The sequence below is a fragment of the Zeus faber genome (assembly GCF_960531495.2).
Source record: "Zeus faber genome assembly, chromosome: 20".
In the NCBI taxonomy this organism is placed as follows: Eukaryota; Metazoa; Chordata; class Actinopteri; order Zeiformes; family Zeidae; genus Zeus; species Zeus faber.
Window position 1 is genome coordinate 15531380 of NC_137207.1, and position 18385 is coordinate 15549764.

Sequence of the window (18385 nt, forward strand, 5' to 3'; positions counted from 1 at the left end):
TTTGGACTGTTTTTCAGTCCATCTGTCTGTGTCTCCACCACCAAGAGAAACCATAATATATTATTTAATCTATTTGTTTATTTACCATTTAGTCACAATGCAAATATTAAATGTTAGACATTATATATGCAATGTATATATTATTACATAATAATAATTAATAATTGATGGCCTATATACCTATACTAATAATTTATCCTGATCATAGATCATTTTGTATATTCTGTGTATTTTTTATATATTTGGCATTTTATACTGTATGTGTACTGTGTTTTGGGCTTTTTGTGTATACAGCATTTGGCTATTACATTTGTTTTTATAAATTTTATTTCTTTTTGATTCCGATACCCCTGTCTAGGCTTAACTATTTTAGAATGACAATCTTAAAAACATTAACATACTAAGATATTAGCAGGGAGAGATGGCGATATAGAAAGTAGGAGGCAGAGGACATGGCGCCAGTGTTGTCGGGACCGGTCCTTACACCTGTCTCATGTGTGTCAAACAGAACAAACAGCAGCTGCCGCGGTGTCGCCATTCCTACCGCCGCATATCCACTTCCTCTCATTGCCCTCTCTCTCTCTCTCTCTCTCTCTTTCTTCCTCTCCCTCATTCATATCTCACTACCACCCCCCTTTCTCCCTCCCTCGTGTGAATACCTTCCCTCCTTCTCACTCCCTGGCTGGACGCTGCTCTGCCTTTATCACCTCCCGCAGCTACAATATGATCTGCGGTGCCCAGCCACACAGCCGAAATCAGGATCGGAGTTCCACCCCCCCTTATTGCCTTTAGCATTTTCATTTTCATCCTCCGCAATATGGGTCAATCTCCCAATCAGTGTTGAGAGAGTGAGTGCAGGGAGAATGCTATAATGTATTTGTTCAGTAGCGGCGATTCACTTAACATTCTATCAATACATACTGTCTTGAATTGATTGGAATGTGTTTGGTCGTTTGCGTGATCTGCCGGTTGCCATGGCGTTAACGGCGTGCTGCCCCACCCAGCCGAGAAGCCTGTCCATGTGAAGCACCGACGCCTACTACCTGGCAGTGAATTTCCTCTCGGTGCATCAGTAGAAGTCCGACTGGACATAGCCATACATTTTCTTTAGTGCCGTCTTTGCAATGTCACTTTGGGGAGGTGCCGAAGCCGACATGTGTGTGTGTGTGTGTGTGTGTGTGTGTGTGTGTGTGTGTGTATGAGCGTGTGTATGCGTTCACAATGCTATCAAACATTTTTATTGAAGGACGAGAGGCAGACTGCTCCCCATCTGCCACCGACCGGAGCTGCTCGTGGGGCGGGACGTACCTTGGTCGCTGCGTTCACGTTGGCCCCGTGCTTGATGAGCTCGGCCACCACCTCCACGTGGCCCTCTTTGGAGGCCAGGTGGAGCGCGTTGAGACCGTTCTGGGAAGATGACAAGAGGGAGACACTTTGATTTGAAGTCCCTTTGAATCCATTTTCCTCCCGCCTCATTTTCTACGGAGCTTTGGTTTTAAAATCCCATCTTCAGCCACGACAAACTTGGGATGGCTCAGCAAACACACGCCATCAACACACCATGATGCTTTCCCTACTGTATTTGACCAACGGCCAAAGGTTAGGTTCATGCAGGAAAAGCTGTGTTTGGTGTTTTTTCTTGTCATATTAGGATGCATTATGACATACATCCAAAAAGTCCCCTTTTTTGCAAAGTGCCTATGTATAGTTGAAGTTTAGTAGAATCATTATTCAGTACAACTCAAGGCAATACATTCTGCCTCATCTTGTGCCTCATCTAATTATCAAAGGAGAACTTGCCATTTTTCCATCATGTTTCCATGTCTGGCTGCAGGGATGGCATGTCTATAATGTACTCTATACAACAACAATCAACCAGTTCCATTTAGTCTGTATCGCCTGCAGACAACCTTACTGCCTTCTGCCAAAGCTGAGCTGGAGAATCAAGGAGGATTAATGACGCAGATGAAACAACAATTTTCGACTGCTGTTAAAGCATGCGTGGATGTCAGGCACACTGTAGTACAATATATTATATGTATCACATCCAGACCGATTTTCTAGGAACGACGCTGTGGACGACTTTCTCCATTTGGACCCAACACCTCTTTCTGAGACATTTCCTTACAGATATTCTCAGATTACTTGTGACTACGAAGCAGTACGTATCTGTGTGATGGCATCTCCGCTTTGAAAGCCTGGCTGAAAAATCGAAAAACTTCGCCGGAGCCAAACCATCAGGCGGGCGAATGAATTGTAAGGTTACCTGGTTGCAGATGTTGATGTCCACCCCATTCTTTAGGTATTCGAGAGCTTTCTCCAGGTTCCCCGCTCTTGCGGCCCGCAGATAGCTCGCATTTATATCTGTCTGGTTAGGAGAAAGGAAGGGAGGGTAGAAAGATTGACCAAAGATTAACCCACAAATGACAATGACATTTACAAATAAAAAAGGAACGGGCGATCGAAGCTAAACTGTATAGAGTCCGACAAATTCCCTCCTAAACACCGTCAACTGAGTTGTGTCCTCCAGAAATTCTGCGACCTCTGCAGCTCTCACCTCATTTGGTGCTCTGCATTTGGCTTTTTTTTTTTTTTATTATTACGATTTATCGTTGCATATTAGGACTCTGATGTGAGCGCTAGACACTCCACTGGATATACGGTTACGCAAGGAGAACTAAGATTCACACAGACAAACCGAACGAGTCAGCATCTATTCATGATGCAAAGGACTCCAATTACAGTCATCACCTCCTCTTCCGGCAGATACTGCTCCTCCCAAGACTTATCTCCAGGGTCTTGCATTATCTACTTCAACCATCACAATTTCAACACTGCACCTTTGCAATCTTATCTTTCTGCCGTGCAGTACAGTAGTACTTCAGTAGTACTTTAGACATAATAAATAAGCATAAATGATGCATATGTATGGCAGCCCAGGTCTGAATCGGGTCTTGACAACAACTGAAAAATAATCAATACCGCAATCATCACCGTTCATATATTAATTTCGAGTAGATTGGGTACCATGGCATGATTTGACGATTTTAATTTTATAGAGACAGTACTTGCACTCCAACTACCCTGGTCAGCCAAGCGATAATAACCAAGCCACAGATAAATAATGTAGCACTATGCAACAGTGCCAAGGCAAAAATCAATAGCCATGATCTTACTGACCCGCTCTGATTGGGTATAATGTGTCTTTTTCACATATTGCACAAATAACCCCACAAAGAAAGCCTACCATGGAGAATGCATTACGATAATAAGCAAAAGCAAACTGAGGTGCGGGGGTGGGACGGCGACGATCGTTCCCTTTTTATTGAACTCATTTAGTTTGTTTTATTAGAAACCTGAAAGACATTCTCACAAAACGTTTAACCTCATAATGGCCCAGAGGGAGAGAGAGGGTTGCCAATGATAAACAGCCATACTGTCATTGATTGTCCATACTGAGGATTGAAGAAAGTCTAAGCTCAGTTGCAGTAAAAGCTTAACTCTATTTTGAGACAAAATAAAACTACATAGAAATGTTTTTGTAAAGAGTGCCATAAACTCTACTCGCACCACGTCGTTCATGAACAAAATAATTTTCTTTGAACAGCTCTGGTGATGAGCCGTCCTTTTTTTCCAAGTTTTACAGTTTTATGTTGTGTTGTTTGTTTAAGTTGGCGTCTCCAGCTGTTGGGAGAATGTTTCCACCCTTATTTAAGAGATAGCCTATACTCCTCCCTTGGTGGGAGGTGCCCTGGCTGAAAAGGAGCCCACCCACTGTCACGTCAGGTTCACAAAGCGACGGCACGTTCCAGAGGGAAACATTCCACACAGTCAGACACTGGTCTGACTGTGAGGTTTTATTTCAATAAGTTATTTTACTATTATTATTTATGTGTGGAGAATACCATTTATACCTGTTCATATACCAAATAACTAACTACAGTAATGTAGTTTTTTATTGTGAAACATTTTTAAAATATTTTATATATACAGTATATATATATATATATATTCATTTATTAACATAAATTCATGTTTGAATTATCCACTACCCTGGACACCTCCCCTCCAATCAGATGAACTTGTGCAAATTATAACAACCCACCAATGAACCTGTATATGACAAATAATCTCTTGAACTTGAGCCGCCGTCTTCTTTCCCCCACAGTCAGACACACAGAGCGTTACACAAGTTATTTGTGGCAGACCACTATAAAAACTTTTTTTTACACCTTATAACTTTTTAAATAAAAAAAAAATATATATTAAATATTATGATACTGAAACCGTACTGTTATTGTGGCTCCAAAACCGTGATACATACCAAACCGTTGAGCACCGCGAGTCATTTTCACTATTCACACATACAGCTTCATTCAGGAAGCTTTATTTGTCTTCATTTTTTTTTTTTTTACATTCACAAAAAATAAAAAAAATAAAAAAAATAAAAAAGGGTGCAATCCCTGATGTGCAATGTGTGCAATACACTTAGTACTATCTGGTTCCTATTTATGGTGATTTATCTTATCTTGAACCTTTCCGTCTTGCGCCATTCACACATGCCATGATAATGCCGGAACAGATGGGAAAGAGGTTTTCACATTTTGTTGTACAGTACGACACCAAATACGTCAGTAAATACCCCTCGTGAATTTTGAAGCTTTTACGTCCGTCTAAAAAAAGGAATTACTAACAACTGGCTAAATGACATGACAGAGGTTGCCGGGGACATTTAATGCCATCACACTGAACACGGATCCCCCTTTACAGCCTCTCGTTGTGTTTACACTCGCACTGTTGCAAACTATTCTAACTCAAACTTTCTAACTTCCGTATATACACATATACTGTATATTCTGTATATTAGTTGTGGTGACATTGGTGTAGTTCCTTTATAGCCTAACGTTGGCTTTTCACTTCTGGCAATTGCATTTACACTTCAAAAATCATAAAAATGGTGCTCATTTGTGAAGATAATCTTGCTGAATAAAACGTGCAAGTATCATAAACGTATTTGCCACAGAGCTCATTTTCTGCAATCATCCAAATCCAGCGGAAAAATCCCACAGTTTTTTTGTCGAGGGAACCAGGGTGATCTTCCGGGTTGGCCATTCAAAAATATGTCATCCCTGCAGCACTCTATTGAGAGTGTGTCTTCCCTCCTATTGGCTGTTGCTCGGCGCTGCTCATTTGCATAAAGTTGAAACCAGCTCAACTTTCCGTGTCGCCGTGAAGCCATGAGCTTGTCGCCGGTCGTCGCTCCCCCCCTGCAGCCGGACAAAGCCGAGCTCCATTTGAAATGCATTGCAGCCTATCGCTTTGCAGCACATGTGCGCCGGCGGCGTGATTGTACCTTAACTCTAAAAGACAAGAATACAATTTAAGAATAAAAAGACCCGTCTCCGTAGAGACTGGACGTGTTTCAGTTTCTCGTCTTTGCAGCCGGGCTCCACGGCTCTGATCGGACTCGCCATTTTTCAGAATGTATTTTTTTTCTCCCCAAAAGACAACTATATTTTTTTATATTTGTACGAAATAAACATTCTTAATAACCCATTATTTGTGCTTTGCCGATAGCATTCCGCATACGGCTCCACCCCTACATAACGTGCTCGGCAAAGATACTGTTTCCATTCACACACACTTCTATTCAAAACCGTACCGGCATTTTCCGGGAAATGATACTAAGCCTTGAGGTGGGAAATTGCCGGAACAGTTTTCCCAGAATATCGATCCCTGCTCCCATTCACACATGACCCCAAGCAGGAAATTTTCCGGAAAATTGAAGGGATGGACAAAAAGTTCTTAAGTGCCATTGACTCAAATTATATTTCATATTGACTTTGTGAGTATTAACATTAAACAATCTATCAAAAGTTTTAGCAAATGATTTACCAACTTTATAATTGTCTGTAATGTCTCATTGGCTCCAAATCCCTTAATGATTTATCCCAGTAATGAATAATCTGATGAATTCTGACAGATAAAATGAACTAGATTTGTTGTTGAGATGTCTCTTTTGACATATATTTGAATTATAGGCAATTAATATTTTTTCATTTAATAGTACTACACCGATAACTCCCTGCATGCCAGTTTGTCTATGTCTTTATCGTAAGAAACACAAATCTTAACTTATTATCTACTCTGTACATTGGAGACTTTGGTAACCACCTTTCTTTCCATACAATAGGCTTACCCTAGCTCTAGCCACACCTAAACAATAGGTAAACCTACTGTAACCATCTCTAATACTTACCCACCTCTAACCTAATACCAACCATTTATGTGATGTAGGCAGGACAAAACATAGGAGATTCAGGGAGTGTGATTAACATTGAGTTAATTATAAAACTGATATCAACTGTCAACGTTGATGCGAAGTATAAAGTATTACAATTCAGTATTAAAGTTGACATTAATACGAGCTGAATATCAAAATTGGACCACCGTAAGCAATAATTTAATCTATGTGTCCTTACAAAATGGCCTCGTTAAGGCCAATAAGACCAAAACTGTGAATATGATGATATGATATGGTGATTCTTTTTAATGTGTTTTGTCGTCTTTCTGTGTTGCCGATTGATTCTCTTTGCACGCTCATTGTGCGGTTATGGTTGTTATTATAGGCAGGATTAACAGCTTAGACAGAGCTGAGCTCATTTCCCTCAAACTGAATAGATATGCTATCTGAGCGCAGCATCACACACACACACACACACACACACACACACACACACACACACACACACACACACACACACACACACACACACACACACACACACACACACACACACACACACACACACACACACACACACACACACACACACAAATGGAGAAAAAAGTTCAGAGTAAAGTGTGTGTCAGCATAATTCCCTATGGGAAAAAACAGAGGCTACCTGGAAGTCAAATCATACACAAGCCCACACATTGACATCTTACTATACACAGTAAGATATGACAGGAAATCCCCTTGTGAGAGAGAGGGAATCTAAGAAATACAATTGCATGTAAAAGCATAGAAGCCTCCTAAACTCATCAGTTTACCCTAAATAAAGGTGGTTTCTAGAATTTACGGAACAGACTTGGCCGAAATGGAATATAATATTCATAAGTATGTTTCAATTTGTGTATAATCCCATGAAAATAAGAATCGTTGTGTCGGTGTTACCTTAAGAAAGAGCCACCACTCACTAAAAACCCACGGTAAGTATTTCTAAGCGCCATTTGACCCAATCGTGCTGGTGCTTGGGTATCGCCGTATAGTATCCACAGCGCGACTCAGATTTGACAAAAAATGAAAGTGACACAGAGCCATTTGGGTTGAGCCCCAAACCATTACAGCAGTGGTACTGAGTGGTACTGAGTACCAGTTATGACCGCTCTCTGGACCACTGCCTTGTTCATGCTGAACCTCTTCAAATGTTACTCTAAGGCAGCATGAAATAACAAATGAATCAAATGGAAATGGAAATATATTCAACTTTTCTTTCCTGGTACGCAAATTCAGTCCCATTAGTCAATGTATCTGTTGAGAAGTAGTTTCTCTCAATGGCTTGTACTGTATTCTGACCAGCATTTAATGTGTCAGTGTTTCTCTTTTTTGTAAGTCTGTCCCAATGACGAACAACATATAGTATGAAGTTGGACTACGAAGTGTATGGGGTAACAGTATGTGAGTCATCTGTTACTCCATTATTTGTTTGTACCGTGTATAAGACCGTGCCGCACAACTCGAGGTGTGAGCCAGGCATTCAGTTGTCACTATGGTTTGTATCCCGCGCCATTTCTTCTATGTCCAGCATGCACTGAGGGGGTTACGCCGTCAGGACTACACCATCGAGAGTGGGTTTATATTTATGTAAAATAGTTAAAACACCTGGGTCAGAAGTATATATCATGTTCTGTTTGGAAATTCTCAACTAGACGTAGGGTTAGGATACAGTACGGTACAGTTAACGATGTTAATCATTTCACCTCACACATTAACCTTGAATTGCTCGATTTAAATCTGTTACGGCTAGAGGTGTCACGGGTGACTTAGTAGGCAAATTGTGACTATAACGGTGTAAGTCTGTTCATTTAAATACAGAATTACATGTTTAATGATATGTTGTTTTCTTTTGTCATTCTTCCCCACCTGGAACATCAGCTTTATCTTATCAAATGCATCATCTTTTGTACCCAGTGATATCTCACCTGTCCTGCCCAGCCATTTATCTGAAACCCCACACAAAGGCAAAAACGAATGAAAAATAACAATAAAAAAAGAAGCGACACATTACTCTTGTGATCGTACAATGTACAACATTGATCGTACCCTAATGATAAAGTGATATCTGCTAAGCACAAATGATTATTCAACTAGATGGGACCATAAAACGGAATCTCTTTGCACCGGACAAAGCCTTACTGGCAAATATAAATTAAGTGATGAATTTTCCTACATCAAGAGCTTTCTCTTGATGTGTCTTTGCTCCCTATTACTAATCTTTTGCCCTCTGTCTCACTTCCCCCCGTCCCTCACAAACAAACACGCGCTCCTCCACCATGCGCCACCATCCAAGGTCAGGTGCCTTCATTCCAACACCAGTGTGAAATCCAACTGTATCGGCACCGGAAGAAGAATCAATGCAAAGAAAAAACATGATAAACAATGACAAAATTGATCTAAAACCAAGCACTTACAGGGTATAAACACGAATACCCCCCCCCCCCACACACACACACACACACACACACACGCACAGACACACACACACACACATAGTAGATAAGCTGCAGTATTGTGATGCAGTTGGCTTGGGTTGCCCCTGTTATCCATTACCCCCCATTAGCAACAGCAGCTCTCACACGCCGGCCGTGTCCCCTCTCAGAAGCCCCGGTGCAGCGCTGACACACTGCAGCATCATTAAATCCCAGTGACGAACACCTCAAAATGCCCCAACCTGCGCAGCATCCACGCCAAGGTGCTCCGGAGAGTTGAGGCCGGCTCCCGGTCAGTGAGCTTAAGGAAGGTTGTCTGCCACTTACTTCGGCGAGATAGTCTGCTGCCTCTTCCACGGCCATGTTTGTCAGCTTGCAGCCGAACGTGAAACCTGATCATTCAATTTCTGAAGCTAGAGCTGTAGCCTGGCACCCGGGAGAGAGAGGGGAGGGAGAGCGGGAGGGAGGGAGGGAGGGAGGGAGGGGTGACTTAGGGGAGGGAGAGACAGAGAGACTTACGGGCGGGCGGGGAGGGGGTATGTGGGAGAGAGAGAGAGACAGAGAGAGAGAGAGAGCGAGAGAGAGAGAGAGACAGGGAGAGAGAAAGGGAGTATACAAGGCAAGGGGCATTATGTCACAGCTAAAAATACCTGGCTTGGAGAGCGAGAGAGAGAGCGAGAGAGAGAGAGAGAGAGAGAGATCAGACCACAGAGGGGGGGTAACGTGAAGACTTCCGATACTAATCTCAAACCAAACCTCTCTGGAACAACAACAGAGGCGGAGAGAACGAGGGCAAGGTCTAAAATACCTATGCCAAGGAGTGACCAAGTCTTCTCATTTCCAATAGCGGCATCTCTTAATGACAACGAAAGGAGATGACTGTGGATGTGAGGAGGACCTCCGCGCCACTCGCCTTCCCCTCCTCCCGCACGGAGGAGCGACTGTCGAGAACACATGGGGGTGCACATCACAGATAACCTCACTTGGAACATCAGCGCAGCCAGCCCAGTGAGGAAGCGCACACCGATGGGTCTACTTTTTGAGGAGGCTGGAGAGCGCTGGCCTCGCCACTCCGGTCCTCACTTCTTTCGACGGGTGTGTGTTGGAGAGCATCCTCACTTCCTGCATCACCGTGTGGTACGGCAACTGCTCTGCTGCAGACAGACAGTCATGCGGGCGGTAAGGACTGCACAGAAAAGCATTGATGCAGGAAAAGGGCCTCCTGCATCATGAGGGACTCTACCCACCCTGCAAATAGACTGTTTGCCAATACCCTCCCATCCCCTACGCAGCACCAGGGCCAGAACCACCAGGCTAAGGGACAGCTTCTTCCCCGATACAGTGAGACTGATCAATTCTGCAACTCACTGAATAGTTGCTGCTATTATTATAATTTTCATTCTGTTGTTCATATGTTATCAAATGTTATATTATTATACATATTATTATACATATTATTATTATTATTATATTTTTTATGATTATTTTTTTATTATGCTGTTCATATAAGGGCATTGCTGCACTGCTGGGCCCATTTGACCACCTTGTTTATCATCTCACTGAACAATTGCTGCTATTATTATTATTATTATTATTATTTTGCTGATCTTATCAGGGCATTTTATCACTTTGTGCACCTTTTTTTTTTATCTCTTAGACCTCACATTCTTATTCTTACCCTCATTCTCGTCTCACTCTATAGTCATATTTACATATTATTTAGTAATATCATTTTAACATTTTTATTGGATGTTTTTTTTGTGTTTTCTTTTCTTGTTTTTATTGCATATTATTATTGCTATTCCGTGCACCGGGACCTGAGTACAATATTTCCTTCTCTTTCTTGTATTAAATGTTCTGGAATGATAATAAAAAATATCCTTAACTTTGTACCTAATACACGTATTCCAGCTATAGCATTTTGACAACAATTGCCATCTAAGTTAACTGCTTACATAAGGTCGACCAAAAAAAAGCTCCAACATAAATCTGTTTACAGCCGATTGGCGCGGAGCATAGCGAGTGGATGACGCCCTGCCTTACCTTACTAGAGTGAGCCATCTCCTACTTCCCCAGGGTTGGAAAGCATGCTACGCTCAGGGCTCAGCCAGATGAATAAATAGACTCAAAGTTTGGTCGCCAAGGGGTGCTTTTCAAAGTTCTTCACGGCAGTTTAACAAGAACTCCCTGTGGGCACGCATAGATGGTTGAAAGCAGGTCCAACCAACACTCCATCCACGCCCCATAGACAGAGCCAGACACACAAAGACACACACACACACACACACACACACACCGTGTGGAATCTGTCCCTGTGCACATCCTATTGTCCTCTAGATTATCAAGTCGTTTCTCTCTGAGCCAGCTAGCCCAGCGCATTGGGCCAGGGTTATTCACACACACACATAGATACTGCAATGCAAAAACAAACACACACAAACACACACACACGCACGCACAAACGCACGCACAAACGCACGCACACACACATGCACACAACAGCTCCAGGGCCCAGACTTAAGCAGTTGGATTAGTGAGATTTGAAATCTTCCTCAGGTATTAGAGTCAGAGAGAGCTGGTGAACCTACCGAAGAAGGTTAACTAGCCAGTCAGTAACGTAGACAGTCATTCGTTATGTCTACGTCAGCTCGTCTACAAACCCACAAATTATCCAGTCCCTCGGCTAATAAGTTGGTTAGGCTAAGGCGTTCCAAAGCCCAAGGTTTTGGTCACTCATTTGGCCAATCAGGTGATTAAGAATGCAGTGTCATAGTCTCGTCATAGATTATTACCACTGAAGGTACCTACCATGACACAGACACTAAAACTGACACACACACACACACACACACACACACACACACACACACACACACACACACACACACACACACACACACACACACACACACACACACACACACACACACACACAGCAACAGAAACTTAGGGTAAAGCCAGTCTAAAACAGTCCGATCAATTCAGGATGAAAGAATTTCTAAATTGCTCAATCCTATTTAAGATGGCCATAGCCAATCTGGGCTAATCTAATAAACCCAAATAGAGAAGTAGACAAAACCTTCGGAAATCAATGCTCTGCCACAGGACAGGACGCCGTGAAGACAGCAGCTGAGAATCATCTTTCATAAAGTTAATTGCCTTTTACATTTATTTCATTCAAACCATATTTGACCCCATGGCTTTCTGAGTGTAATAACATTGCTTGGGTCATAAAAGGTCTGCAATAAGTTTTCTGGGAAGAAAAAGTCATCCTTTTCATCCTTCATATCAACCTTTTTGCTTATTGGATGTTTAGAATTCTTCCCTTTGAGAAAAATGGAAGCAATCGGATGACATTTGGTCGAAACTACACTAAATATAAAACTTGTAGGTAGGGCTGGGTATTGTTTCAAAAATTACGATACTAGTACCAACACTAGTACCCTTAATGTGATACCGATGGCAATAGAGTATTTCATGAAATACCTTTTTATTTCTACTATACCCATCATGTGAATTAAAGCATTCAGTTGTGTAAAAGGCCACCACTCCTCCCCTCCCAAATTATTTCTACACAAATACATTTTGAAAGTGCTCAAATTATTGAAATATTTATTTAAAAAACTGTACAAAACTATATAATTGAGTATTTTGGCAGTGTCATTTTAAACAAATAGCCAGTACCAGAGGAATGATAACAGCAAGGTAAACCCCTTTCACTGTTCATATGGACACCTGACTGTTGTTTTAAGACGGACCTGAAAACATTGTGAACCTATCCTTTAACAGACTGTTGTAGCTGCTGTGGTAGTGGGCCATTCACACGTCGTATTAAAACGAAGAAAGCTTGCAGGGATTGCCTGCAAGCAAAAACATACAAATAGTCATTTCAGGATTGAATTTTCGATACTATGTGGTATTGGGTTATTTCAGTCGATACCTTAAAAGGTATTGAGTACCAATACCAAGCCCTAACTGTCGGGAACAAAAAGTTACTCATGGATACTCATGCACTCAAGGCAAACAAAATATTGTGGTCTGCACTGATAAAAAAAACATGTGAAAAAAAAGTGTAAGATGTTTTGTGCTTAATCTACTATCTACCGTTTGGTATTTGAAAACCTTCTTAACTGTTGCTTCATCGATGTTCACGTTGTCCCGTTTTAGGCAATGGTATGGTTCGTGTGCTACAAATTCGTTTTTAAGCGAAAGAAGACAAAGAACTTCAAATTGAGTGTCCAGCTAAACCTGCCAAATATATCAGGTTAAGATTATAGCGAAAATATTCAGATTTTGATTAAATATTATCTTCCTATACAGTAGAATATCTACTTTATGTTGCTGAATACTATATATACTATACTATATATATATAATACTATATAATTCTACTTTTTCACAATGGTTTTAATAAGATTCATTATTGGACAGTGTTACAGAAACATTCATAATTTCTAGGACCATGTTTAGCGTCAAATTAAAGTGGACCTATTATGCTCCTTTTTTACACATTTTTTTTTACAAGTTAATATATGCCTCTGAGGTCCTCAAAACATGTTGTTGAAGTTCTTTGCTGAAAATACTACTGAGATTATGCATTAGAGCCATACAAACACACGTCTAAATCCATTGTGTTCCTGACGCTCTGGTTCAGTGGGTGGAGCCACCCTCCTGAGCCCACGAGATCTGTGAGCCAATGGGGTTTCAGCATGGCTTCCGGATTTTGTTCTATCTACTCCGTAACATTCACTGATTTCACCAAAATCTGTTTCTGAACAAATTTGAAGCGCAAAATAAGCAATCCAGTTGCTGAATCTTCACTCCTATGAGATCTACGAGGCCTAATTTTAAAGTTTGTTCCGGCTTTGGTTGCCGCGCTCCAGGATTGTGGGAGACACGGACACCGCAACGCGCCGGGACTCTCGCACGCAGGGATTTTTTGTTTCGTGCAAACGTAAGAAAATAAAATAAAATTAAATCCATCTACAATAAAAACACACAATCTTTATTGGCGTTGTTTTGGAGAAACGCACAGCGGACGACCATATTAAGAAATCCACGAGGAGCTGACGTCAGCTCGTGCAGAGAGTAGAAAAAACCTTTGGAAACGAAGCGTCCAGAGCGGTCAGAGGCCTGAGCGTTTTGTTCACAGCGATTACCTCGTCATTAGTTTACCTCGTTATTAAGCCACGCCTGATATGAACATCCCACATTGTAACATATATCTGCCAGAAAATAATGAAAAGCATAATAGGTCCCCTTTAAACAAGAGATAGTGTGGAGATAGCAGGTCCCATGTTCAGGTCCAGTATCCTAGACAGGATCGGTCATCTTGTTATTTGGGTTGCTCCCACATGCTGGATGAGACATGCCTACTCAGCCTGACCGCGATTTTGTTTGTTTGGGATTGTTGCAAACAGTCTACAGGTGGATACTCGAAACCAGTGATTAAGTCGCAAATCATACACAACAAAAAATCAACCTCAGAGGCCTTGCTTGTCATTGTTTACAGCTTGGAATAAAAAAAAAAAAAAAAAGGGCGGACCAGCCTTGTTCACCTAGATTGGAGCATAAAAAATAAGTATAAAACTTGGCTGCCGCCACCCGGAGAGGCGGGGCCAGGGATCGTTTGGGGCCTTCAACAACGGGACACTAGACAAATTTGAATGACCCATTTAGATGCGGAGGTTTGGTGTTTGCACTGTTATCAACAAGCATCGATGCACTGTTTAGTTTAGAAACTCACGTTCAAATTTCAAATGTACCAGCCACTCAGAAGGGCCGCCCCCAACCGGCTACATCCATTCATTCCATTAAGATAAGCACGGACCTGTCACTAACCTGTCACGGACCAGCCGGTCATTCTAGGCAGCTGCATCTCTTTATAAAAAACAAAAACTGCTGCCTATGTGGAAATGTTGACATGATGTGTCTTAACTCTCTCTCTATAACTCAACGTAAAATCAAAATATTGATCCAAAGTTTCTGGGAAGGTTTTCCCTCGGACAGGTTTATTCAACTGGCGGCCCGCAAGCCAAATGTGGCCCACGAATTCATGCAGACGGGCCCTTTGAATAAATTTGAGGGTTAGCAATTAATTGTAGTTACATTCATTTCTGAAATACCTGTAGTGCTTAAAGTACCCACAGCCAACTACCGTGTGGCTTTTGTGAAAAGTAACATGCAAATAAGAAGATAAAACCCGACGGAATATTATGCAGAAATGAATCCGTTCATTTTTGGGGGAAATGTGCTTTTTGTCTATCTCATCCAGATTCAGACAGAGGAGGTCAATACCAATTCCATCCCTGTACGTCGGCTACACGCTACTGTGACTGTGTCGGCTCAATGCATTGCTGCAGAGGGGATCGGCTAGCTGTAACTTGAATCAATAAAGACAATTTGAAGAATGCAAAGGTGGATTTGCGCGTCCTTTTCCTTTGTTTGACAAGTTGAAATGTTGAAAATCTTGTTGAAAATCTGGCCCCCAACAGAATGTAGATGAATAGCCCCGCTTTAGTGCTTGACTGTTCATAACATTAGCAACAGGCCCGATTGATGTGTATTTGTTTTTTGTCTTATTTACATTCTTCTGAGGTGGTGTATTTATTTTAATTTTTGTCTTATTTACATTCTTCTGAGGTGGTGTATTTATTTTAATTTTTGTCTTATTTACATTCTCCCGAGGGGAAAGACATACTAAACCAGACATAAGGTCAGTGTAAAAACATCAAACAACTTTTTGTTATTTTGCCTAAAGGGCTTACCTGTATGTCCCAAATTTATAATAAAGAAGAAAGAGAAAATTCCTGATCGTTTAGGCATGGTTATTCCATTCTCGTTCATATTTACACAGTGGGGGGGGGTATGTTTCATTCAAATATGTTTCATTTCAAAGCTTACTGTGAGTTAACACACAAGCATAGGCACCGATTTTAATGTTTCATAATCCCTCCAGACGGAAAAGCAAGGAAGAAAGTGAAGGGTGGGTTACCATGGCAACTGAAACTCTTACATTTCTGGTCTCGCGAACCATGTGTTTTGTTACTGGTGGGAACTTCCAGTATTAATGTATTTGTGAGAATATTCGGTTATAGATAGAAGATAGATATTATGCAGTAGATAGCTCGGTAGTCGAATTTCAGTATCTCATTTGATGGATGTCAGTAGCATTACAAAGTCATGCATGTCCAATAAGTAGAATATCAATAAGTATAATAACACACAACTGGCAATCACTGACAGTTATGATAACAACCCTATGAACTTGGTCCAATATCAGCCCCTAGTGGACATCTAGTGGCACTGCAACACAGCTACAGACAAGGTGACAGTCAAACATTTAAAGTTAACAGTAAAAGACCCCCCTCTGTGAGTGTACACGAGAGAGGCAAAAAGAAAGAAAACATAAAGGAAGGAGAGCAGAAGATTTACCCTCAGCAGAGAAATGAGAAAAATAGTCAGCCACTGTGTTTTGCTGCCTCTGATTGGCTGTTGGATACTGGAATGTGATTGGCCACTTGGGCACTGCAGTCTCTGCACTTCCAGAGCATTTCAAACACCAGGGCTTGTCTTGTGTCTCCTTCTGTGTCTCCACTATATTCCATATATTCCATGTGAAGCACTTTAATTATTACTGTACTGTATCAAATGGAGGCGATTGGGGGGGGGTTGGGGGTTGTTGGGAAATAGACTAAGACGAATGCAAAATGAAGGACGGCCATTGAGCCTCAAGGACGCCACTCGACTACTTCTCATTGTTGTGGTGCACTCCATGCCCGACGAGCTCCGGCTGCGATTGGCTGCCAGACATGTTCTGCTATCTTCCCCATTGGATGGGAGTTGTGAGGCTCCCGGTGATGGAAAATGCACTGCCTCGATGTGGGCTTATCTGTGTGTGTGTGTGTGTGTGTGTGTGTGTGTGTGTGTGTGTGTGTGTGTGTGTGTGTGTGTGTGTGTGTGTGTGTGTGTGTGTGTGTGTGTGTGTGTGTGTGTGTGTGTGTGTGTGTGTGTGTGTGTGTGTGTGTGTGTGTGTGCGCGCGTGCGTGTGAACGCACTTACTGTTCAATTAGTACAAAGAGATACAACGATTTTGAAGGGAAGACAGAAAATTCAAGAAAGAACGAAGCAAGCCTGGGATGCTGCTCACTAGATGTCTTCTGACAGAGACAGAGCAATAGTCATGAATAACTTAACACTAGTTTTAGGCCCAAAGGAGATAAAGCATGTATGCAAAGTCAGCGGGGAAGTGCAGTGAGTAAGGTGTGTGTGTGTGTGTGTGGGTGTGTGTCAAGACACAAACACCCCAAGCCTTCCTATTGTAACCTATAAGACACTCTAGCCCAGGTGTTGTGCTTTGGCGTTTTTGCCTTTTCGACAAGTGGAAATAATAGCTTTTCTTATGTTTCCCAATGTCCTATCGTTAACCTAAAGACGACGCAACAGATGACTCCTCCAAAACTCTCCTCTCCGGGAAACCCCAGTGAACAGAACTCTTTCACCGAGGTCTGAGCCGAAAACAACAGAAAAAGGACCGGCATCGGATTGCTATTCGGGCGACCGAGTGTGAGAGAGGGAAAAAGGAGCGGGGAACGATGCAATATGCATTAGGGGCAGAACTACAGCCTAACGGCGATTAAGGCTCGCTCGGTCGATCGATCGATCGATGCAGCACTTTGGCTCCATGCGGGGAACCGGCGTAGACATTTCTCCTCTCAGCCCGAGTGAACACTTCCACTGTGGATCATTTGTAATAAGGCAAGGCTATAAGGCAAATCTGAACTTTAATTCAGCAACAATACATTGTCCAAAAAACTGTCAAACACCGTTTTAGGAAGGAGATAGACGGACGGACGGACGGACGGACGGACAGACAGACAGACAGAGGGACAGACAGAGGGACAGACAGATAGATAGGGAGTAGTATCAATTGGGCCATTCTTTGAGCCTGACGCCCCAGACTACATGATCACTGAGTCATTGCCTACTCAGCACAATGACGGGACACGGACACGGACACGCACGCACGCACAGACACACACACACAATCACAGTGCACGCTCCATTTTGCCACCCTGTTTGGTTCCAGAAGCCCAGGCTGTGGGGGACATATCACAACTCTTATCCCTCTCTGACTCACCACCACGATGCCCGCCTGCGTGGGAGTGTGTGTAGCGTTTGTGTGTGTGTGTGTGTGTGTGTGTGTGTGTGTGTGTGTGTGTGTGTGTGTGTGTGTGTGATCACGACGGGTTTCCTCCCCGCTGCGTTCACCTTCAAAATGTCCGCTACACCTCGAGAATACAAAAAGTCAGTGAAATGGTCTCTGTCCCACACCCACACACACCCACACACACACACACACACACAAACTTCTGTCCTGTCTGCATGATGTCCTTACATCACCAGCTGACTGTTATATCGTTTATACAGTATATGTACTGTTAAAAGTACTGAGATATAGTTTGCATATTCAATGTTAGAAGTACTGAGATATAGTTTAGATATACACTGTTGTAAGTACTGAGAAATAGCTCATATATGCAATGTTAGAAGTACTGAGATAAGGTTTATATATACACTGTTCTAAGTACTGAGCTATAGCTCATATATGCACTGTATGCACTGTTATAAGTACTAAAATATAGATTATATATGCACTGTTTTAAGTACTGAG

General features: G+C 42.1%; 1 protein-coding gene across 1 annotated transcript in view; it reads right to left on the minus strand.

Moving 5' to 3' along the window:
- LOC307245759 (uncharacterized protein) overlaps nt 1–18385 on the minus strand; it is a gene marked incomplete at its 5' end in the record, with an annotated part of 98621 nt that overhangs the window by 73097 nt on the left and 7139 nt on the right. Inside the window, 2 exons of the mRNA XM_080021425.1 lie at nt 1309–1407; nt 2267–2368. Coding sequence (XP_079877551.1) covers nt 1309–1407; nt 2267–2368 — 201 coding nt within the window. The remainder of the gene's footprint in view (nt 1–1308; nt 1408–2266; nt 2369–18385) is intronic.